This window comes from Sphaerodactylus townsendi, linkage group LG03 (assembly GCF_021028975.2).
Source record: "Sphaerodactylus townsendi isolate TG3544 linkage group LG03, MPM_Stown_v2.3, whole genome shotgun sequence".
In the NCBI taxonomy this organism is placed as follows: Eukaryota; Metazoa; Chordata; class Lepidosauria; order Squamata; family Sphaerodactylidae; genus Sphaerodactylus; species Sphaerodactylus townsendi.
This window is the reverse complement of record NC_059427.1, coordinates 11,243,492-11,267,513: the sequence shown is the minus strand read 5'-3', so window position 1 is coordinate 11,267,513 and position 24,022 is coordinate 11,243,492. Positions and strand designations below refer to the sequence as shown.

Sequence of the window (24,022 nt, the reverse complement as noted above, 5' to 3'; positions counted from 1 at the left end):
GAGTCCACCTGATGTTAACCACTACACCACCCTGACTCTCAAAAGAAAGACAGCAGGGATGCCTCCAGCCCATTGGCTTCCTCTTCCTGACATGGAGGGTGGCCACGAGGCACAAAGGAAAGAGTCAGCCATTTCCAGAACCACCAATCCTCAGTCACCATTTACAAGTGAAACGTAATCTACAAGTACAGTTTGCTCCAAGGAGGAGGGAGGGGGAGTCAGAGCAGGACACTTGGATGATGGACTCAGACTGAGGGAGAACCCAAATTAAAGTTGAAACTGAAGAGGACTTGACTGACCCTCCTTGATGCAGCTGCTTTTAGGAGTCTTGGGGCGGCTGCAAATCTCTGGAGGCTCCTTCTTGGGCTTCCCTGTTCTCTGCACTTGGACCTAGATGACTTCTCTCTCCCTCTTTGCCCTCAGAAGTCTCTTTTTCTTCAACCCCCCCCCCCCCCCGCTTTCTCTCTGGGATAAGTCCCCCAACACCACATTGAAGTCCACAACTCTCTGGATTACACTCTGTTACACCCAGCTTTTATATTTTAAAGTGTTGTGTGTTGTTTTCTACCAAACAAGGCAGTAATTACACTCAGTCATCACAAGGAGAGACACAGATTGGTGGGCAAAAATGAAATGAAATGTTTCCTTGTTTTGGGCCTCAGGCAGTCGTTGCCGGTAGAAAAGGGAGAATTTGCCAGAAGCACCAGGAGCCGCTGAAGCTCTTCTGCAAGGAAGACGAAGCCCTCATCTGTGTGGTCTGCGACCGATCCAAGGAGCACAGAGATCATGAAACTCTTCCTCTTGACGAGGCCTCCCAAGCAGGTACACAAGGGTAGGAAATCCCACAGGGAGGAAGAGGCTGGCTGGATCCTCCCCCTTCTTCCTCCTTGTGGTCTCTTTGTGAGGAAACTCCCTGCAGGTTCTGCCTCAGCCTCTGGGCCTGAATTGGAGAATGGAAACACCTCTTTGTTGCCTCCTTTCTGGCTTGGTGGCTCCCTGAGGTATTGCTTCCTGCCACCTTTTGAGGCTAAAGTGGGGCAGGATGATAAAGTGGGGAGATTGACTCACTTGCAGTCTGGCCAAGTTGCATGGCTGAGCTACAAGGGGACAGCTGTATGACTGCTAGTTTTACCGGCCTCCCCCACTCACAGGCTGCTTTCTCAGCTTCAGCTGCTGCCCTTCAGTTGCTTTTGGCCTGGGGGAGAAAGACTCCAGCTTTAGCACCCGTCTGTGTCCCCCACTTGAATGCAGTCGCTATAAGGCAGCAGTTTAGATCAGAAGAGGAGCCTTCGGGGGCAGGAGAGCTATGCATGAAGCTGCCTTCTTCTGAATCAGATAGTCTGTCCAGGTCCTCTCTGACTGGCAGCGACTGTCCCAGGACTCAGGTCTTGGATGTCAGCTGCTGCCTGTTCGTTTCAGCTGGAGAAGATGCCAGAGAGTGAACCCGGAGTTGTGGGTTCACTGGGCTTGTATGGTCACGGTCTGGCAGTTTTCAATCCTAACGTGAGATGCCTCTGAAGATGCCACCCATAGATGTGGTGAAACATTAGCAGCAAAAAGTACCTGACGATGGCCACATTCCCAGAAAACCAAAAACACCCAGTTGATTCTGGCTGTGAAGCTTTCAACAATACAGTAAACCTGGGATTTTCCACATGCTGAGGGGATGCTTCCCCACTGAACCACGACTTTCCATTGCACCAGGGCACTATAAGGAAGGCTTTCCCACCCCACAGCTGTGGTTGCATCCACAATGAGTTTCTCCTGCTTTTCCTTGAAAGAGCGTAACCAAAGAAAGTTTGGGAAAGTGTGGAATGGAAGGTATGCATTTCTTCCGTCATCCTCAGTCCAGTGCCATTTACTCTCCTGCCTTCTATTTTTAATTTTAAAAATTGTCACTTCCTGGGAATATTGTGTCTGTGGGGAAATGTGTGTTTTTTCTTTTCTTCGCCCTTCCTTTTGTCCCCAACCAGGTACCATAGAGCGGGTGGACAGAAGTTGTAGTGAGCCTGGTAACAACATCAGGGGGAGCCAAAAAAAGGGAGGGAAGAGGAGTTAGTTAAAACCAGCCAGGACCCAGAGGGGGTGTTGTTCTTCTTGTCTTGCTGGGCTCTGGGAAGAGGAAGGCTCTGCCTGGGAGAGAAGGCAGCGGCCATTTCCCCACAGGCCGTGTGCTAGGCCCAGTGATGGGAGCTACCTACCTAAGCCGAGGACCTACCCTGCTGGGCAACAACTAGTAGGCAGGGTATGTGGTAGCGACAGGGCCAGAGGACTTGCGGTTTGCTGTTCTTTAGTTTGTGTTCCTTGTTGTCTTTGGGGTGCTCTGCCAGAAAAGCTCTCTAAATTATTCTTCTGTTATTAAAGAATTGATTTTGTTAAATCTTTACCAGGAGTGGACCGTTCTCTGCACTGCGTGTGCTCCCCCCGTTTTGGATACGCTAGTGGGAGAGGAGACTGGGAAGTCCTGGTCCTTCCCAGTGGACAATCCAAAAACTGACCAGGTGGTGGCAGCGAACCCTGGAAATAAGATAGCCCTCTCCAGGGAAAGGTGGGCAACTCTGGGAGAGGCCAGAGGGCGAAATAGGGCCTGCAAGCCTTAGGCAAGCCTGTTTCGCCACAGTGTCTACAAATAATTTTTGTTCACGGGAAAAAAACTTTCCTGTGGTGGAGCATGGGGAGGAGAATGGCAGGCAAGAGGTAAAATGAATCTCTGTGCCTCAACATTCTTTGCATCTGGTCTTCATCGTTTGGGAAATGTTGTTGAAGATCCCATTGCAGATGTAGGGCAGTTCCATCTAGTTTGGCCCTTGAAAGACAGTTTTGCTTCTCGTATGTTTTATAGTAAACTTCTAAAAAAGAAACCCAGTCTCAGTTTCAAGTCTCTCCTCCCCTAGGATCAATTCTGCGATTGTCTGGAGAAGCTGAAGAAGGAGAGAGAAAATATTCTGGCATGTAAAGTGGACGTAGTGAAGGAAAGCCAACAGCTGCTGGTAAGTTTCATTGTGGCTGGGAAGGGAAAGGCTTCTAGAACTAGCATTGGGGGAAGGTGTGCAAATAGGAAAAAAGTCAACCCATGGGGCAACCCCTCCCCCCCAGTTTGGAAGTAAACCAGCCAGCCAAGAGGAGACCTGACATTCCCCTTCTGAGCAGAGTTGTATCCAGAAAGCGGGGCTGGGGGTGCTGCAGAATGGTGCCCCTGGACCCCGAGATGGTTCTCTAGGGCTGCCTAGTGGATAGGCTGCCCCAGTTGTTTATCCAGAACAAGACCACCCCTCCCACTTCATTTCTTTTGAGGTGATTCTGTTTGGATCAGAATCAGATTTTTTTTATGGTTCTCTGCACTGCGGGGTAAATTCTGGGCAGCTGTACAGCTGATTCCCCATGGATGTGGATGTACCAACCCTGCAAGTCGGGAGGAGTCCCTGAAAAGAGATGAGGGTTTCCCACCCCCAAAGAAATGCTGGGGAGAAATGCTGAGAGATCCTCCACCAACCAGAGCCCTCCGGGTGTAGGGCAGTATATAAATCTCAACAATATATAAATTAAAAAACCCTGGAGCGGGCCAAGGGACATTCAGCCATTGCTGATTCTGAGGGGGAAAGTCCTTGGGATGCTCAATAATGCATGGATATTTTATTGGCCAGAACCCGGGTCAAATGAAAATTGTTAGCCACTTTTAACCTGGATTTCAAATGCTTCCTGCTTGCCTATGCAAAGTACGGCAAGCAGGAAGCATTCAATCACCAACCCCTTCCATCCTCCATTATGGTAGATTCTGTAGGCAACTGTCAGCAGAGTGGATACTCTAGTAGGTGGCCGCCATGCTGTGCAGGTAGGTGGTGGTGGGGATTCTCGGGTGAGGGGATTCTCGGCTGCATGGTTCACACGGAAACAGCTACCTCCTACCTCCGGGATTCCAGCGATCCTGGTTGGTCCCTGCCCCCACTGTGCAAACGGCAGCACAGGCAACTAAAACGGGCTCCATGAAACTGTTTTTCCTGTGTGTAATCAGCCCAGGAGTGTGAGTGAGGTCCATGTGTACTAGGGCAAAGTCCATAGAAATTGTTGTCTGTCACTGACAAATGTTATGTGATCTATATGAAAAGCCAAAGCACCCTTCTAAGAGAATCTCCTACGTTTGATCTGTCACTGCAAACGCCATCTGTGTTCGTTATGTTGACCCGATTTCCTCCTCTTTCCATATCAGAAGCAAACCACAGAAGCGAAACAAGAGATGGTAGCCAAATTCAGGGAACTGCACACTTTTCTGAAGGAACAAGAGAAACGTCTGCTGGCCCAGATGGAAGAGGTGGAGAAGGAGGTGGCAAAAAATCGGGATCAGCATCTGGTCAAGTTGTCTGAGGCCCTCTCCTCTCTGGACAGCCTCATGCAGGAGATGGAGGAGAAGTGTCAGCAGCCGGCCACTGAACTCTTGCGGGTAAGAGGGTGGCAGGAACAGGAGAAGGCCGGCCCCAAACCCTTTCTGAGCCTCCTTCCCTTGGAAGAAAGCAAATGACTCCCATGTCTGTTGCTGGCAAGTCTTCTTCTCTGTGCAGGGGCTGCTTTCCCTTCTGCCTCATTTCATCTCCACCTAGGAACAGAGTGGGAAAATCTATCATAGTGGCCCTTTGAAACTCCACGGCCTGGAAATACAGCTGCCTCCAGAGCCCTGTGCCTTTCCCTGATCAACCGGGGCCGCTTCACTTCCCTCTTGGATGCAGAAATGTGCTTGTGGGTCAACTGACAGTATGGGGAACAACACACAAGTTAAACCAAGTTCAAGGGTAGCTCTTTCCAAGCAAGTAGGAATGAGGGTCATAGGCAAGCAAATTTTAAAAGGAGTGTAGCTTATATCGGCGGCATGCAGATCGGTGTGCAAAAATGTACACACACAATGGTATCCACAAGTGGTATGGGAATGGCATCCTCGTTGTGGGCATTAGGACATTATAGAAGACATGATCCCTTAATTACAACATGAGGCTCTGAAGCTTCATAGCATCGACTCGACAGATTGTTTTTAAAAAATGGAATTGACCCCAAAATGATGACGAGGAATCATTTCATGGGGGTGACTGCTGACAAACAGGGGTTTTTGAAAACGTTTGCAAAATGTTTCCAGGGGCATGTGTGGAAGGACTCTGAGACAGGGCTGATTCCAGGAACTGTGCTGGGAATGCCTCTGTATTCACAAGTGGACACAAGAGCCCCCCCCCCCCCCAAACTAACCTGAGGGCTTTCTGTCTTCTATGTGAGGAAAAAGCCTGGTGAGAAGTAGCCACTGTTGAGTTGTCAAAGCAGATCACTCATCTTTGCTCTGAAATAGCTCCACTTTGACAGCTGATATTATCCTTTCCACTGTATAAAGTGGAATTATTTATTCCACTGTATAAAGATCCACCTCAACCTTTGAGTGGAGTCTGCTAGCTGAACCCAAGAAAAGGCCAGAGAGCAGAATCTTCCTGGGTCTGAGGCATCTTCTTGGTGTGGCCTTTCAAAAAGTACTGAGGTCCCTCTTCATATTCTCTCTCTCTCCCTGTCTTTCCTCTTTAGGATGCCAGAAGCACCTTGCTAAGGTAAGAGCATCATTCTCATTGATGTTTTAATGCTGGGAGGCATCTTGGAAGCCTGTGAAGAATGAGGTCCAAATCAGGAGTAATTAAGAGTGTGGGTCTCCATCCATCTCTCAGAGGCAAACTGCGTCGACATCTAGCCATGCATCTCTGGAATGTCTTTGAGGCTGCAAGTACCTTTGGTATTTTGCCATAGTGTGATGGGCAGAGCCAGAAAATGGCTGGCACAAAAATGGGTACTTAGAAGGCAAAGCCACACTCAAAAAGGGTGTTGCAGCTCAGCTTTGTTTACACAGTGAAGATCCTTGTGTTTTGGTGGCAGCTGCTTCCCAAGCCCCATTTTATAAACTGCCCCAGGAAATACAGTGTTTGAGTCTCCTCAGCTATATTTATTCCACAGAATGGCAGCATGGAAGCTTTATTTGACCAGAATAAAGCCTTCATTGGCGTTAGGGCTGGCTGGGGGTGGCGGGGAGGGACTGTAGAGGTGAACCCTGTGACGACTGCCCAAGTCAATCTGATGTGGTCCACGTGTTAAGGAGAGTAAGATGAGGCCACGCATGAGGAAGCCTGTGTCGGCATGTGTGTGCAGATTAGAAATCAAATAAATAAATGGGTTCTCTTTTATTTCTTAACATTCCTTCCTTCCCCACAGCTGCTGTGTGGCTTTGGGGTCTCAAGAGCTACAGCAAGATGAATGTTTCTCTCCCAAAGAGCCTCCCATCTTTCTCGGCTATCAGCTTCAGCCTCTGTCTCCAGGCACTCTGCCAATTTTTCCTGTTTCTCTGATCCACTTGGGGGGATTTTGAACTTGACGGATGGAATCTTGACATGATTTTCTCCAGATACGAAGAAAAGGAGGCGTTTGAGAATCCAGCAGTTTTTCCTCTTTCACTGAAGTGGCGCATTTGGGACTGCTCGGATTTTAATCACTTTTTGGAGGGCATCGAAAAGCAACTCAAAGGTAAGGAACTTAAGAACGTAAGAAAAGCCCTGCTGGATCAGACCAAGGCCTGTCAGGTCCAGCAATCTGTTATTTATTATTATTATTTATTATATACACACAATGTATATTGTGGCCAACCAGAGGCCTCTAGGAACCCCACAAGCAGAACAAATGCAGCAGCAGCATTATCTTGCCCGTGGTCCTTTGCACCAGATATAAGAGGCCTGCTCCTGTGATGCTGGAAATAATAGGTGCGCCTGATGACTAGTATCCATTTGACTCCTGGCCATGGATAGTCTTCTCCTCCATGAACATGTCCACTCCCCCCCTTAAGGCCTTTCAAGTGGGTGGCCATCATCACATCCTGGGGCAGGGACTTTGGTGATTTAGCCTTTTGAGGCCACTGAAAATCAGTGGGTATAGAAAAGCACAACTCTGCTTAGGTTGGTCCTGTGGAACCTCTGTTTGGAAGGATCTTATGTTTAACAGGAGTAGACCCTTGGACTGCAGTCTTCGATGCACTTTCTATGAAGTGAGTGTTCAGTCATCATGACTATTGAAAAGAAATGTGAACGTTTCAACATACAAAATTGTGAGAATTTTCCCCAGAAGTAGGTTCTTCTTAACCTTTCATCTGAAACTCGAAAGAAATATGTATGCATGTGCCATCAAGTCACAAGGAACTTACGGCCACCTCAGAAAGAGGCTTCCAAGACAAGTGAGAAGCAGAGATTTCTTTGCCGTTGCCTTCGTCCGCAGAATCTTCACTGGTCTCCCATCCAACTACCAACCCTGCTTGGTTTTTGGATCTGATGTATATATCATATCATGACACCTTCCCTCCCCAAGAGAAAAACAAGACAGTATTATTAGCTGATGTTTTTGTGACAAGATTTGTGATTGGCACAAGGGTCTGTTGCTCACTTTCGGTCCCTTTGCTTCCACAGACTCTCTGGATTCTGGACTTCACCCGCAGAAAGGTATGTCTTTCTGAATATACCAATCAATTGTTTCTTAAGTTAAAAACTTCACCTTATAATGTGTGCTCGTCTGTTTGGAGTTTTTCCAGAGAGAACATGCAGGCTCTGGTTTTGTTCCTCCTCATCTTTCCATTCCTGCCACAGGCAGTCCCTTCTTGTTCTGAGGAGGTCTGTCAGGGTGAAAAAGGAGGTTAATCCTGAGGGGATGAATTCCCTGCTTCTACCTCCCTGCCACCATTTTGGGAGAACGGTTGGTGGGCATCATCCCTTGAGGGCCTTTCACAATCCTCCCCATGAGAAGCACAGACCAGGTTGGGAATCCCATTCCTCTAAGTGGATTTTCCAACTCGCTTTCCAGGTTTCCCTCATTTTCAAGGTGCTATAAATTGAGTGTTGGATATACCAGTTTAAGGGGGGAAAGCTTCGTTTATGGAATTGCAGTACATAAAGGCAGACGTCTGGAATCCCATAGTGCTGTTTTCTGGCTGCTCACACATAATTGGTGTTTGATGTTTGGGAGGAGAACTGAAACTCCATTCAGCCACTCCAAAGTTTCTGCTTCAGCTTGTTCTGCTGCCTCCTTTGCTGTTGCTCAGATGCAGATGAAGGCAGATGTTTCCTAGCGCTGTGAACTGGACTGGGGAGCTTCCATTTGCCACAGTCATGTATGCAGATCGAATGCTGGCTTAGCTCTGTTTTGTTTCCTGTATTTGTACCTTCTTCTTCAGTTCTTCAGGCTGTGGTGAAAAAGGTCTGATCTCGCAGGCGTCCTCTAAAGGGTGCAGGAAGGCCTTTACCTTCATTTTGTTGCTGACATAATATTAGTTTGCAGCACATTCTTTGAGAAGTTCTGTTCAGTCTAGTCTTTGCTCTTTCAGTGATTCCAAAATGGTCCCCAGAGCCACTTGAGAAACACTTCTCCCTGGCAGGCTGAAAGCCACGGGAACTCCCTTCCAACCTCTGTGTTTTATTCAGTGTCAAAAAGAGACAAATTCAGTTTTGAGATGTGTCTCGCATCAGGAGTAAGAGCCACAACCCGCTCAACCCATCTGTGTCTCTGCTCCTTTTCATGAAATTTGAGTATTTGTGCAAATGCTCATTCACGTGTGATTTCTTTCCAAAAAATATCCATGGTTCTCTTCTCTCTGAAGATTAACTGCTTGGGATAGGAGATGGTAGGAAATGGGTTGTCTTCCTGTGGGTCTTTTATTGTGCCTTTTATCTGCCTTCACTTGAAGCGCACCCAAAGGCTTCTCTGCCTTTAAATAGGTCAGGAGAAGGCAGGAAAGGGCTAAAGGGGCGGGAGGAGGCCATGATGGGCAGGAGAAGGAAGCAGAAGAGGCCAGAGGGAGAAATGTCCCATGTGATCATCTTTCTCTTCTTGTCTCCCCATTTCCCCCCAACAGCAAATGTGACTCTGGATCCACACACAGCCCATCGCCAACTCGTCCTTTGTGCAGATCATAAAAGCGTCAGGGATGGAGGACAAGTTGGATTTCAGCGCAACAACCTTGAGAGATTCGACACCTCTAGTTCTGTGTTGGGCCGTGAGGGATTCACAGGAGGCAGCCATTTCTGGGAAGTCCTTGTGGGAAGTGTGGGAACATGGGCTTTCGGGGTGGCCAGAAAGTCTGTGAGGAGGAAGGGAGGGTTCAACTTCAGTCCTGAGGAAGGCATCTGGGAGGTTGGGAAGGGGCAAGTGGAGGGTTACTGGGCTAGCAGAGAAGACTCTGATAGTCCCCTTTCCCTGAGTGGGGAGCCCAAGAGGATCCGAGTCTGTCTGAACTATGATGGGGGTCGAGTGGCCTTTTTTGACGCTGACCGAGGAGCCCTCATCTATGAGTACTCTGGAGCCTCCTTCTCTGGAGGGACCCTCCTGCCCTTCTTTTGGGTATCTGGAAAAGGCCACTTCAAACTCTCTTCTTAAAATCTTCTCTTCACACCAGCAGCATCAACTAGAAAACATTGTTTCTCAGGAGTTCCTCCCTTTAAAGAGTCCTGTAAAGGTCTCTCCTGGCTCCCAGACACCAAAACTGACTGGAGTAAAATGGAGACATTCCTCCCCCCCCTCCATTCCCCAACTTTCCCCAACATTTCACTTTATAATGAATAACAGGCTGGTTGTCAAGGAGAGCTCTGAATAGACTTCCCCTCAGCCTCATCCAGCCCTCATTCCTCTCAGGCAGTGGCATAGCCACCAGGGGGAGGGGGTGCGCACGATGCACCGGGCGCATGCCTGCAGAGAGAGCCAAAATCAAAAATTTATTTTAAAAAATATTTCAATGTTTTTACTTTGTTGGCCGGCAGGGGACGCAATTTTTAGACTAGCGGCACCAAAATTTCAGGTTAACATCAGTTGACACTCCTGATGATATCAGCCAGGTTTGGTGAAGTTTGGTTCAGGGGGTCCAAAGTTATGGACCCCCAAAGGGGGTGCCCCATCCCCCATTGTTTCCAATGGGAACTAATAGTAGATGGTGCTTCCCTTTGAGGGTCCATAACTTTGGACCCCCTGAACCAAACTTCACTAAACTTGGGTGGTACCATCAGGATAGTCTCTTGCTGATACCAGCCAAGTTTGGTGAAGTATGGACCCCCAAAGTGGTGCCCTATCACCCATCGTTTCCAATGGGAGCTAATAGTAGATGGGGCTTCCCTTTGAGGGTCCATAACTTTGGACTCCCTGAACCAAACTTCACTCAACCTGGGTGGCATCATCAGGAGAGCCTCTTACTGATACCAGCGGGGTTTGGTGAAGTTTGGTTTAGGGGGCCCAAAGTTATGGACCCCCAAAGTGGTGCCCCATCACCCATTGTTTCCAATGGGAGCTAATAGTAGATGGGGCTTCCCTTTGAGGGTCCATAACTTTGGAGTCCCTGAACCAAACTTCACCATACCTGGGTGGTACCATCAGGATAGTCTCCTGAAAGTAGCCTGAAATTTTGGTACTGCTAACTTAAACATTGCTCCCCTGACAGGCACCCTCAAATTTTCCCCAGATTCTGGTTCCTTCTGTTCTGAGTGGATTTAAAGGGAGAATCTGGGCTCCCTAGATTAAAAAACATTGAAAGTATTGTCAAAGGCCTTCACAGATGGATTCAACTGGTTGTTATGGGTTTTCTGGCCGTGTGTCCGTGGTCTGATAGATCTTGTTCCTAATGTTTCGCCTGCATCTGTGGCTGGCATCTTCAGAGGCGTATCACAAAGAGAAGTCTGTAAAAAGAGAAGTCTGGACACAGTGTATAACAGACTTCTCTCTGTGATACACCTCTGAAGATGCCAGCCACAGATGCAGGTGAAACATTAGGAACAAGATCTACCAGACCACGGTCACGCAGCCTGGAAAAAACACAACAACCAACATTGAACGTGATGCTGTTTGGGGGGTGGGTGGGGAGTCTACCCTGAAACAGCATAATTTTCAATGTTGTTTAAACTAGGGAGCCCAGATTCTCCCTTTAAGGTGGATTTAAAAGAAGAATCTGGGCTCTCTAGTCTAAACAGCATTAAAAGTGATGCTGTTTCAGGGCGGATTCCCCCCCACCCAAACAGCATCACTTTCAATGTTGTTTCAACTAGGGAGTCCAGATTTGTGAGTTGGGGCGTGTGATTGTGACTTTGAGATGACATGGTGCAAAAAATTATTCTTTGGTTGTAGTGGGGGAGGGCGGCCTTTGGTCGTGGGGAGGCCGTCCATACCGGGGGGGGGGGGACGACGACGACTCCTCAGATTTTGCACTGGGCTCCATTTTCCCTAGCCACACCTCTGCTCTTGGGCACAAGAGAAACAACTAAAAAGATCCCACAGAGGAAAATGAGGTCCTGCATGTTGAAGTTAATATTCTGGACTTTCTCTTTTCTTTGGTTCATGGGACACCGCCTGCTCTGTTCAGCATCGTCTTTCTGAAGGGCTCTGAAGATCCTTTCCCTATCAAGGTTGCTACAATCAGTTGTGTTTCAGACACCAGTTGCTGAAAAGATTTTCTGCTTATAATAAAGTTGTGTTATCGTGAAAACTGGGCTTTCTTGAATTTTTTTGGGGGGGAGGGGAGGGAGTATTTTGTAACTTCCAGAAATGTGCTGATATTTATTGTCTTGAACCAACTCCAGTTGGACAGAACAATCAAAGGGGGGGGGGGTTTGCATAGCTGGGTCCTGCTGGGTTACGCTTGCATTAAAAGATTCTCTTCATGTTTTTGAGTCTCTCAGAAAATTATAAGGATTTTTTTCACACGACGGTCTTCCTCTCCTTTAATTTCCCACAGGCTGGGTGCTCATCTTGAGTCCTCACCACAGCCCTGCAACACAAGTTAGCCAAAGAGCTCCTGAGTTTCATCCCCAGGGTTGCCAACTCTGGCTTGGGAAAGCGTTGGGGATGTTGGGTGCAGAGCCGGGAATGGGTAGAGTTTGGTGAGGGGAGGGACTTGGGGGGGGGCAGTGCCACAGACTCCACGCTCTGACACAGGGGATCTGATTGGCCACTGGGAGATCAGTTGTGATTCTGGCAGATCTCCAGGCCTCACGTGGTCCCTGGCAACCCAGTGTAAAGCCGAGTGGGGATTTGAACCTCATCAATTCAAGGCTAACATCCTGTGCTCTGCAATTCACTGGCTCTCAGTTTTCATAATTGTACTACTGATATGTTACGTACATTTCAGAAAAATCTGCTGAGACTTGCAGGGAGGAATCCCACCCACCCCACTTTGGGTCATGCTGCCCAATGAACAGCCACTGGTCGATCTAATGCGCCACCATTTCCTCCCTCCTGATTCATGCTGTGGGGAGAGGGGGAAATGGTGGGTCCCTCCTTTTCCCCAACAGCTGCAGGGAAGCAAGAAAGGAGCTGGAGATACACACAAAGATTCCCATCACTTTGATTATTGACTGGGGGCCGTCACACTCACAGTGCTTAACAGCAGTTTGAACACTTGAGTTCCACATTCAGTCAAAAGACCCACAGCAATACCTGATGTACCAACAGAAAATGCAACCATCCATTTTGTAAACTGTAGTCAAAATCATAGTTTTAATAAATTCCTTTCCATTCCAACTGGAACATCTGTGAAAAATAGGAAAGGAAAACAATTTCCTTTCTTGAGGGAAATAGCTTCAGTTATTTCTTCAAAATTATTATTTTTTCTGCCCAGTGTAGATTGAAAGTGGCTGACTTCACTGTCCGGTCCTCCATTTTAACCTCACAATAACAGTGTTGTGGATTGGAGGTGATGGGGGAAGGGGTGTGAATAAATGGCCCTCTGTGAGCCAAGTATCTGGCAGATTGAAAATTCAGACCTGGGTCTCATAGATCCTCAGCAGATGCTCTAACCATTTTAATGTGATGGATCTGATAAAGCCCACTTTACTTTGTAAAATAAGATTTATTCCACACTCTGTTTGTGCTGCCTGCCTCACCCAGGTGGCCCAAGGAGTGCCAGCATGGTGTAGTGGTTAAGACCAAGTGCACTCTAATCTGGAGAACCAGGTTTGATTCCCCTCTCTGCCACATGAGCTGTGGAGGGTTATCTGGTGAATCAGATTAGCCTGTACACTCCCACACACGCCAGATGGGTGACCTTGGGCTAGTCACAGCTTCTCGGAGCTCTCTCAGCCCCACCCACCTCCCAGAGTGTTTGTTGTGAGGGGGGGAAGGGCAAGGAGATTGTAAGCCCCTTTGAGTCTCCTACAGGAGAGAAAGGGGGGATATAAATTCAAATTCTTCTTACATTATTCTCTAGTCTTCCACTTTATTGTCACATCAACCCTGAGAAGTAGGCTAGGGTGAGAGTGTGAGACTGGCCCAAGGTCACCAAGGAAGTTTCCAAGGTGAGGTTGGGATTGTAACCCGGGCCTCATAGTTTCTAAGACACTCTAAGCACTAGACAACATTGCCTGTCATTGTTACCGCTGCTACTCAGGTAACAATAAGTGATTTCAGCTCAGCAACGTAATGAGGCGCACGCAGCCAACGTTCTTCAAGCAAAGGATTTTATTTGCAGGTGATGGTCACAGCTCGGGCAGGAGAATCGCGCCCTTGCAACCCAGTGCAAGCGGGGGATTTGCATAGCCAGGGTCCTGCTGGATTACGCTTGCATTAAAAGTTTCTCTTCATGTTTTTGAGTCTCTCTTCAGAGAATTATAAGGCTATTCTTCATCCACACGGCTGTCTTGCTCTCCTTTTATTTCCAACCAACTGGGTGCTCATATTTAGTCCTCACTACAGCCCTGCAATGCAAGTTAGGCAAAGAGCTCCGAGTTTTATCCCCAGGGCTGCCAATTCTGGCATGGAAAAGTGTGTGTGTGTGGGGGGGGGGGGTTGGGGTGCAGAGCCGAGGTGGGCAAAGTTTAGGGAGGAAAGAGACTTGGGGGGGGGGGCAGCACCACAGAGTCCACGCTCTGACACAGGGGATCTGATTGGCCATTGGGAGATCAGTTATATTTCTGTCAGTCCTCCAGACCTCACATGGTCCCTCATATTTGCCGGGTAGGTGTATATAAAAGATACTGTTACAGAAACTACACCTTCGCGTACATATACTCAATACATGAGTCATAACAAAGTGAATTTCAAATAATAATCAAACAATATCTCAATTTCTGTTCCATTAGAGAACTTTAGAAATAATTTCCATTAATTCAACAGGTGAAGCTAAATTTTGAGGCACTATAAATCCTCTGGAACTCAAGCCAGGGAGAGCCATGTTTGTTTCTACAAAACCAGGGTTCTTTTTTCCACATGCTCTGAAACCAGCTGTGTTCTCAATGATTTTATTGAAAGCAAAAACAAAACAATAAAACGTTCAATACGGATATTGATCAGCTGAATGGCACCATTCCTTCAGGCTTTCCTCAGCCCCTCTGAGCTCCGAGATGCTCACCTGAGGTCAGCCTGGATCAGAATCGCTAAACCTTTGTTCCCTACTTCTCAGGAAAACTCCCTTCCTGCCATGTGGACGTCTACCATTTGATGTTTGGGTACCACCTTTTGGTCCTGCATCCAGATATCAAAGAGCTTGTCAGGCTAGTCTAGTGTGACTTTTCCTAACATCGTACTGGAGTAACTTCATCACAGTATCTGTTTTTGCAAATGGGCCTGAAAAAGGATAACGAAATGAAACCATATCCGGAGGTTTTATAGTGCCTCAAAATTTAGCTACACCTGTTGAATTGGGGGAAATTATTTCTAAAGTTATCTAATGGAACAGAAATTGAGATATTGTTTGAATATATATATACCCAGCCTTTCTGCCGAACGTAGGCTGAAAGTAACAGGCATCACTGTCCAGTCCTCCATTTTAACCTCACAATAACAGTGCTATGAATTGGAGGTGACGGGTGGGGGTTAAACTGGCTATACCACCACACTCTCTCTCCCCCAGTGGAAAACTAGCAGCTCAAGGAGCGAGGGAATCTTCTCAACCCTTTCTTTTGCTGAGCTGCTTTACTCTCTGCGTGGCCCTTTCTTGGACACGGGGGAGCTTTCGGAAAGGTGCATTTCAAGCAGCACCTCCCTTGAGGATTTGGGATCTGCCTCCAGATTCCAGGGAACACGCGTGTGTTGGTGTCGTGGGAACAGTGCCACGGGGACAAAGGCAGAGAGGTGGAATTGCATCCAATCCCGTTAGACACGTACGCGCGCCTGTGTGCGTGTGTGAGAGAGAGAACTTCACAGAGGAAACTGGAGAGTTTCTGCCACTGCGCCCCCAAGAAGCAGGATGGGGGGGGGGAGATCATCTGACCCTGGCTGTTGTTTTGGGAAGGGAGAGCTGCTGGCCCCCCCCCCCCTCGATAAATCCGCTCCGCTGCTGCATCCCTGCGCTTCCTTTCAACTTTTACTGGACTTCTTGGGATGCGAAGGGAAGCATCTTTCCGCCTCCTGGGGTGCCTCCAAATGGATCTGGGTAAACTGGGTAAAATGTCACTCAAAGCAACTCTCTTCCCCCAGGTTCCTCCCCTCCCGCAGCTGCCTTTTTCCGGGTCGACCAGCAGCAGCAGCAGCAGCAAGTCCTTTGCAGGGAGTGAAACGCGCCCGGGCTGATTTGGAAAGCGAAAATAGCTCCTCTCTTGCAAAGGGAGGCCATGGCGGGGACAGTCCCCTGAAGGAGCTCTGCGAGGAAAGGGCCGCCTTCAGCAGGGAGGGCGGACGGAGGTTTGCAAATGCCGGGAGGAAGGAGACGCCCCCATCCCTGGGTTTGTCTCGTGGTTTCTCTTTTCTTTTTGCAGCTGAGCTCAGCTCAGCTCCGCCTCCGAGCAGGAAGAGAAACGCCGGGAGAGGCGGGAAAACCAAACCAGCTCTCTTGCTCCGTCTTTCCTTGCAAAGGGAAGCCATGGCGGCGGCGGCGGGTGCCCTGAAGCAGGAGCTGTGCGAGGAAGCCTCTTGCTCCGTCTGCCTGGACTTCTTCAGGGATCCCGTCATGATCCCCGAGTGCGGCCACACTTTCTGCCGGGCCTGCCTGACCCACAGCTGGGGGGACTTGGAGGGGGCCGAGGCTTCCTGCCCCCAGTGCAGAGGACCGGCGCAGGAGGGGACCCTCCGGCCCAACCAGCAGCTGGCCAACTTGGTGAAAGTAATCCAGAAACTCCGTCCTTCAGAAGGAAGCGCCAAGAAGCGAAAGAGGGGGGTCTGCGATCTGCACCAGGAGCCCCTAAAGCTTTTCTGCCAGGAGCAAGAGGCCCCCCTTTGCCTGGTCTGCAGCAGATCCCAGGAGCACAGAGATCACCAGGAGATCCCTCTGGAGGAGGCGTCCCAAGAAAAGAGGGTGAGCAAAAGTGGGGGGGGGGGCTTTTTGTGTTCTTGTGCGTGGCTGAAAATTTCACTTTGGAGCAAAGCTGATTTGTGACTATTAAGTTAATTTAAAATTTACAATATTATATTAGACCCCCCCCCCCACACACACAAATTGGCTCCCAAAGCAGCATCTGGTGATAAATGGGTTTTTAAAAAGGTGCATGAGGAAAGGGTTTAACCTCCTTATGGAGGGAAGGGCCTGCTGGTACCTCCCTCATAAGAACATAAGAACTAGCCTGCTGGATCAGACCAGAGTCCATCTAGTCCAGCACTCTGCTACTCGCAGTGGCCCACCAGGTGCCTTTGGGAGCTCACATGCAGGAGGTGAAAGCAATGGCCTTCTGCGGCTGCTGTTCCTGAGCACCTGGTCTGCTAAGGCATTTGCAATCTCAGATCAAGGAAGATCAAGATTGGTAGCCATAGATCGACTTCTCCTCCATAAATCTGTCCATCCCAACCCCAAGGGAGGAATTAAATCTGAAAGGTAGCTTCACAAACAATCCATTGAGGTCCATCCATATTCCTGCAGTTACAGCTTCACCTCCTTACACATTTTGCTCCACTTTTGGAGTTTTCTCATAATAACCCCCAGGAACTCTCATTGCAAGAAAGGGGGGGTGGCGTTTGGGGGCTACTCTGGCACATTGCGAAATGCCGCTCAAGGCAGGTATAGGGAGAATGGGGTTCACCTGCACCTGGAGTTGTGATTCCAGAGGAATCTGTGGCTTAATGAAACTTGACTTCCAGAGGAATCTGTGGCTTAATGAAACTTGTGGAAGCCCAGTTTTTTCCACCAACCCCAGCTGAGGGGAGACATTATGGGATCTGGTTTATTAGTGTTTGTGTTGCGGGGGGAGATAAAGAAAAAGAAGAGTTTGGTTTTATGCCCAGTCTTTATCTCCTATAAGAAGAAGAAGAAGAAGAAGAGTTTGGATTTATATCCCCCCTTTCTCTCCTGCAGGAGACTCAAAGGGGCTTACAATCTCCTTGCCCTTCCCCCCTCACAACAAACACCTTGTGAGGTAGGTGGGGCTGAGAGAGCTCCGAGAAGCTGTGACTCGCCCAAGGTCACCCAGCTGGCGTGTGTGGGAGTGCACAGGCTAACCTGAATTCCCCAGAGAAGCCTCCACAGGTCAGACGGCAGAGCGGGGAATCAAACCCGGTTCCTCCAGATTAGATACACGAGCTCTTAACCTCCTACACCACTGCTGCTCAAGGAGGCTCACAACCTTTCCCTTCCTCCCCCCCCCCCCATAGACACCCCCCCAACAGACACTGGTGAGGTACGGGGGGCTGAGAGAGTACTGTGACTAGCCCAAGATCACCCAGCAGGCTCCATGTATAGGAACAAGGGAAAAATCCAGTTCACCAGATCATTGCTCATGTGGAGTAGTGGAGAAACAACCCTGGTTCTCTACATTAGAGTCCACCTGATGTTAACCACTATACCACCCTGACTGTCTAAAGAAAGACAGCAGGGATGCCTCCAGCCCACTGGCTTCCTCTTCCTGACTTGGAGAGTGGCCAGGAGGCACAAAGGGAAGAACCAACAATTTGCAGAACCACCAATCTCCAGCCACCATTTCCAAGTAGAACATAGTATACAAGTACAGTTTACTCAAAGGAGGAGGGACGGGGCGTCAGAGCAGGACACTTGGATGATGGGCTCAGACTGAGGGAGAACCCAATTTAAAGTTGAAACTGAAGAGGTCTTGATTGACCCTTCTTGGTGCGGCTGCTTTTAGGACTCTTGGGGCAGATGCAAATCTCTGGAGGCTCCTTCTCAGGCTTCCCCAGATGGCCTCTCTCTCCCTCTTTGCCCTCAGAAGTCCCTTTTTCTTCAAACACCCCTCCCCCGCTTCCTCTCTGGGACAAGCCCCCCAACCCCAGATTGAAGTCCACAACTCACAGGATTACACTCTGTTACACCTAGCTTTTATATTTTAAAGTTTTTGTGTGTCGTTTTCTATGAAATAAGGCACTAGTTATGTCCAATAATCACAACGAGTGAGACCGTGTTTTTTTTGGGGGGGGGGGGGAATGAAACATATCCTGTTTCCTTGTTTTGGGCCTCAGGCAGTCATGGCCGATAGAGAAGGGAGAGTTTGCCAGAAGCACCAAGAACCTCTAAAGCTCTTCTGCAAGGATGACGAAGCCCTCATCTGTGTGGTCTGTGACAGATCCAAGGAGCACAGAGATCATGAAACTCTTCCTCTTGAGGAGGCCTCCCAAGAGTACAAGGTAGGAAATCAATAGGATCCTTCCCTTCTCCTTGGTCTCTTTGTGAGGAAACTCAATGCAGGTTCTGCCTCAGCCTCTGGGCCGGAATTGGGGAATGGAAACACCTCTTTGTTGCCTCCTTCCTGGCTGGGTGGCTCCCTGAGGTATTGACTCACTTCCAGTCTGGCTGTGTTAACTTCTGGCCAGCCAATTGCATGGCTGAGCTACAACGGACGACTGTCTGATTCCCAGGAACAGATTTCTCTCTGTGATACACCTCTGAGGATGCCAACCACAGATGCAGGTGAAACATTAGGAACAAGATCCACCAGACCACGGCCACACAGCCCGGAAAACCCACAACAACCAGTTAAATCCAGCTGGGAAAGCCTTCGACAATACAACAACACCCAGTTGATTCTGGCTGTGTAGCTTTCAGCAATGTAGTAAACCTGGGATTTTCTGCTTGCCAACGACTTTCCATTGCACCAGGGCACTATAAGAAATCCTTTCCCACTCCACAGCTGTGATTGCATCCACAATGAGTTTCCCCTGCTTTGGTGTGCCCTTTCTTGGAAGAACATACCCAAAGAAAGTTTGGGAAAGTGTGCAATGGAAGGTGTGCGTTTCTTCCATCATCCTCCGTACAGAGCCATTTACTCTGCTGCCTGCCATTTTTTAAAAAATGTCACTTCCTGGGAATATTTATAGTGACTACAAATAATTTTGGTTCATGCAAAAAACTTTCCTATGGGCAAAGCATGGGAGGAGAATGGTGGGCAGGAGGTTAGGTGCAGAGTCAGTCTCTGTGCCTCGGCATTCTTTGCATCTGGTATTCATCATTTGGGAAATGTTGATCCCACTGCAGATGTAGGGCAGTTGCATGTAGTTTGGCCCTTCAAGACAGTTTTGCTTCACATAGGTTTTATACTTCTAAAAAAGGAACCAATCTCAATTTCGAGTCTCCTCCCCTAGGATCGATTCTGCGATTGTCTGGAGAAGCTGAAGGAGGAGAGAGAGAAAATTCGGGCATGTAAAGTGGACGTAGAGAAGGAAAGTCAAGACCTGCTCGTAAGTTTCATTGTGGGTGGGAAGGGAGCAGCTTCTAGAACTAGCTTTGGGGGATCGTGTGCAAATAGCAAAAAAGTCACCCCATGAGGCAGCCCCTCCCCCCCCCCCCCCCCCAGTCTGGAAGCAGACCAGCCAACCAAATGGAGACCTGAGATTGCCATTCTGAGCATTGCTGTATCCAGAAAGTGGGACTGGGGGTGCTGCAGAACGGCCCACTCTTGATGCCCCTGGACCCCGAGATGGTTCTCTAGGACTACCTACTGGGTGGGCTCCCCGGCTGTTTATCCAGAACAAGACCACTTCATTTCTTCTGAGATAGAATCATCTCAGAAGAAATGAAGTGGTCTTGTTCTGGATAAACAGACCACTTTTGCGTCAGAATCAGATGATTTTTTCATGGTTCTCTGTGCAGTGGGGTAAATCCTGGGCATCTGTACATATGTGCTGATTCCCCATGTATGTGGATGCACCAACCCTGCAAGTCCCTGAAAAGAGAGGAAGGTTCCCCACACCCAAAGAAATGGTGGGTAGAAATGCTGAGAGATCCTCCAGCAACCCTGGACTGGGCCAAGGGACGTTCAGCCACTGCTGACTCTGAGGGGGAAAGTCCTTGGGATGCCTCAGTAATGTGTGGATCTTTTCCCCTGCAGTTTTTTCTTGCCCAAAATGCAGCCAGGGAGATAAGTTGAGGGGATGGGGCATAAGAACATAAGAAAGAACTTGCTGGATCAGATCAGAGTCCATCACTCTACTACTCGCAGTGGCTCACCAGATGGCTTTGGGAGCTCATCCTCATAATCCTTCATTGCTTCCCTTACAGCTAACTTGCTTCTCTAGTAAGGCAGGACTTGCCTCTGCAAAAGCCATGCTGACTCCTCCTCAGCAGGTCTTGCTTTTCTACATGTTTTATAATTTGATTTTTAATAATAGATTCTACTAATTTACCAGGAACAGATGTCAAACTGACTGGCCTGTAATTTTCTGAGTCCCCCCTAGATCCTTTCTTAAAGATTAGTGTGGCCATCTTCCAGTTTTCAGGGATGGAGGCTGATTTCAGGGATAAGTTGCACATTAAAGTGAGAAGATCAGCAATTTCATGCTTGAGCTCTTTAAGGACTCTTGGGTGAATGTCATCTGGGCCAGGGGATTTGGTAGCATTTAGTTTATAAATGGCTGCTAGAACTTCTTCCTTGTCTATCACTATCTTCGCTAGTTCCTCGGATTCACCTCCTAAGAAGCTTGGTTCAGGTGCAAGAATGTTCCTCACCTCCTCTTGGGTGAAGACAGATGCAAAGAATTCATTCAGCTTCTCTGCAATCTCTTGGCCATCCTTTAGCACACCGTTTGTTCCTTTGTCATCTAACGGGACTACCGCTTCCCTACTTTTGATGTACTTGAAGAACTGTTTGTTGCTGGTCTTGATGTTTGCAGCCATGCATTCCTCATAATCCTTTTTTGCCTCCCTTACAGCTAACTTGCTTCTCTTCTGCCACCTTTTGTGTTCCTTCTCATATTCTTCATCAGTCGAGTTGAATTTCCATTTTCTAAAAGACATCTTCTTTTTTGTGATAATTTCCTCAACCTCCTTTGTTAACCACGGTGGCTTTCTTTTGGACTGGGTGCCAGAGGCGTAGCTAGGGAAAATGGAGCCTGGGGCAAAAATCTGAGTTTTACGTGCCACCCTCCCCCACCACGACCACCCTCCCCCACCGCGATTGCAACAGGTCATCTCAGAGTCACCATCACATTATAGAACATGCCCCAACACACAAATCTGAACACACCCAGGGCTCCTTAGTTTAAACAACATTGAAAGTGATGCTGTTTTTTGGAGGGGGGAATCCACCCTAAAACAGCATCACTTTTAATGTTTAAACTAGAGAGCCCAGATTCTCCTTTCAAATCCCCCTTAAAGGGAGAATCTACCCCAAAACAGGATCACTTTCAATATTATTTAAACTAGGGAGCCCAGATTCACTTTAAAGGGAGACTCTGGGCTCCCTAGTTTAAACAACATTGAAAGTGATGCTGTTTCAGGGTAGATTCCCCCATCTAGCAGAAGTACGGCAAGCAGGAAGCATTCAAACCTCACCCCCTTCAGTCCACCATTATGGTGTGTTCTTTAGGCAGCTGCCAGCAAGGTGGATTGGTGGCTGCCATGCTGTTCAGGTGGTGGTGATTCACGGCTGCATGGTTCACATGGAAACAGCTTCCTCCACGATTCCAGCGATCCTGGCTGGCCCCGCCCCCACAGTGCAAATGGCAGCACACGCAACTAAAGCAGGTTCCATGAAACTGTGTTGCCTGGGCATAATTAGCCCAAGTGTCTGAGTGAGATCCATGTGTACTATGGCAAAGTGCATAGAAATTGCTCTCTGTCACTGACTAATATTGATGTGATAATGAAAACCCAACGTGGCTTTCTAATAGAATCTCCTCAGTGGATTTTATGTGGATTTTAATAATGCTGCATTAATGGGGTGGGTTTATTTTATTAGAGCCTATATTATTTGATACTGAACAGATTTTAAAGTTGACATATGTGCTCTATTTTATTGTTCACCGCCCTGAGCCCTCCAGGGGAGGGCGGTATATAAACCTAACCAATAAATAAATAAATAAATAAATAAGTCTGATCTGTCACTGCAAATGTCATCTGTGTTCGTTATGTTGATCCAATTTCCTTCTCTTTCCATATCAGAAGCAAACCACAGAACAGAAACAAGAGACGGTAGCCAAGTTCAGGGAACTGCACGCTTTTCTGGAGGAACAAGAGAAACTTCTGCTGGCCCAGATGGAAGAGGTGGAGAAGGAAACAGCAAGGAAAAGGGACCAGCTGCTGGCCGACCTCTCTGAGGCGCTATCCTCTCTGGACAGCCTGACGCAGGAGATGGAGGAGAAGTGTCAGGAGCCGGCCAGTGAACTCCTGCAGGTAAGAGGGGGGCAAAAACACCTCTGGCTCCCCTTTGGGGAAAAGCTACCTCCAGACCGTCTCTGTTCATCCTTCACTTGGCACAAAAGCAAATGAGCCCTATTTGTACTGCCGGCAGGTTTTTCCCTCTCTTCAATGGTCTACTTTCCCATCTGCCATATTTAGTTCCCACCTAGGGGCAGACTGGAAAAAATAGAGGGACCATTTGAAACTCCCTGATAGACTGAGGCCACTCAGCTTCTATCTCAGAAGAAGAAGGCTAAAAGATGACAAGTTTGACTCTTCACTGGATCCATCCTCTTCCCCCCACCCCCCAGTCCGATTACATTTCTGAAACTTTAAAGAAAAGGGTAATTGTTCTAGAATGTTCTAGTGTTGTATCATTATAGTGATCAGTTGCACTAATTCCTAGTTTTAGTTTCAAAGAAATAAAGTGCAGCCTGTACCTTTCCAGTTATAACTCTGCAACAGAATAAGGACTAAATAGTTACAAAAAGTGAAAGCTGGCGACCGGCATGATGTGACAATGCTCCTGTAATCTAGCTACCTTATTATTTTGCCCTCCAGTGGCAAGAACGAAAATAACAGAGAGATAGGATTGAAGCAAGGAAGGTTGCAGGGAATGCCTCTGCATGCACAGGAGGCCACGAGAGTGACCCACCCTAATCACAGGACTTCCTGCCTTCCACATGAGGAGAAATCCCTGTGTGAAAGTAGCCGCTGTTGAATCCTCAGAGCAGATCAACCGGCTCTACTCTGAAATGGCCCCACTTTGTTGATATTGAGCTCATGGAGATTCCCACCCACTTTCTGGAGACTGATCCCTGCCTTTGAGTGGCGTCTGCTGGCTGTATGCAAGAAAAGGGCCCGAGTGCAGAATCCTGCTGGGTCTGAGGGGATTTCCTGGTGCGGCCTTTGAGCAAGCATTGAGGTCTCTCTTCTTTCTGTCTTTGTCATTTTTCTTTAGGATGCCAGAAGCATCTTGCAGAGGTGAGTGGATCTTTCTCATTAACTTTCTAACAGTGGGAGGGGTGTGGGTAGCCTGTGAAGAACGTAGTCTTTCAAGATTGTGTATGTTGTGTGTGTGTGTGTGTGTTAAGTGCCGTCAAGTCGCTTCCAACTCATGGCAAACAGATGAATCAATGTCCTGCAAGACGTCCTATCATACACAGCCTTGCTCAGGTTTTGCAAACTGAGGGCTGAGGCTTCCTTTGTAGAGTCCATCCATCTCATGTTGAGTCTTCCTTTTTTTCCTGCCGCCTTCCACTTATCCTGGCTTTATTGTCTTTTCCAGTGAATCTCGTCTTCTCATAATGTGACCAAAGTACTATTGCAGTTGATGGCCAAACCAGGTGTAGCTAAGATTGTGGGTCTCCATCCGTCTGTCAGTTGCAAACGGCTTATGTGCAGAGTCTTGACAGCAGGAAATTGTGCAGTGAAACAGTATGGGATATGTGTGTCTAGCTGGACACCTAGCTGTGCATCTCTGGAAGAGGGGTCTCCAGTCTCTTTGAG

The 24,022-nt window shown here is 48.2% G+C and overlaps 2 protein-coding genes across 3 annotated transcripts in view; both read left to right on the top strand.

Moving 5' to 3' along the window:
- Positions 1 to 24,022, top strand: part of LOC125428646 (E3 ubiquitin-protein ligase TRIM7-like) — a 178,791-nt gene that overhangs the window by 2,948 nt on the left and 151,821 nt on the right. Inside the window, exon 2 of the mRNA XM_048489111.1 lies at positions 1,985 to 1,987. Within this exon, the coding sequence (XP_048345068.1) occupies positions 1,985 to 1,987 (3 nt within the window). The remainder of the gene's footprint in view (positions 1 to 1,984; positions 1,988 to 24,022) is intronic.
- LOC125428714 (E3 ubiquitin-protein ligase TRIM7-like) overlaps positions 15,665 to 24,022 on the top strand; it is a 36,632-nt gene continuing 28,274 nt past the window's right edge. The window contains exons 1-5 of one of the 2 annotated variants that reach the window (XM_048489286.1): positions 15,665 to 16,255; positions 18,361 to 18,525; positions 19,480 to 19,575; positions 22,277 to 22,507; positions 23,475 to 23,497. In XM_048489286.1, coding sequence (XP_048345243.1) covers positions 15,824 to 16,255; positions 18,361 to 18,525; positions 19,480 to 19,575; positions 22,277 to 22,507; positions 23,475 to 23,497 — 947 coding nt within the window. In that variant the 5' untranslated portion in view covers positions 15,665 to 15,823. The remainder of the gene's footprint in view (positions 16,256 to 18,360; positions 18,526 to 19,479; positions 19,576 to 22,276; positions 22,508 to 23,474; positions 23,498 to 24,022) is intronic. The other variant, XM_048489285.1, reaches the window with a different exon arrangement.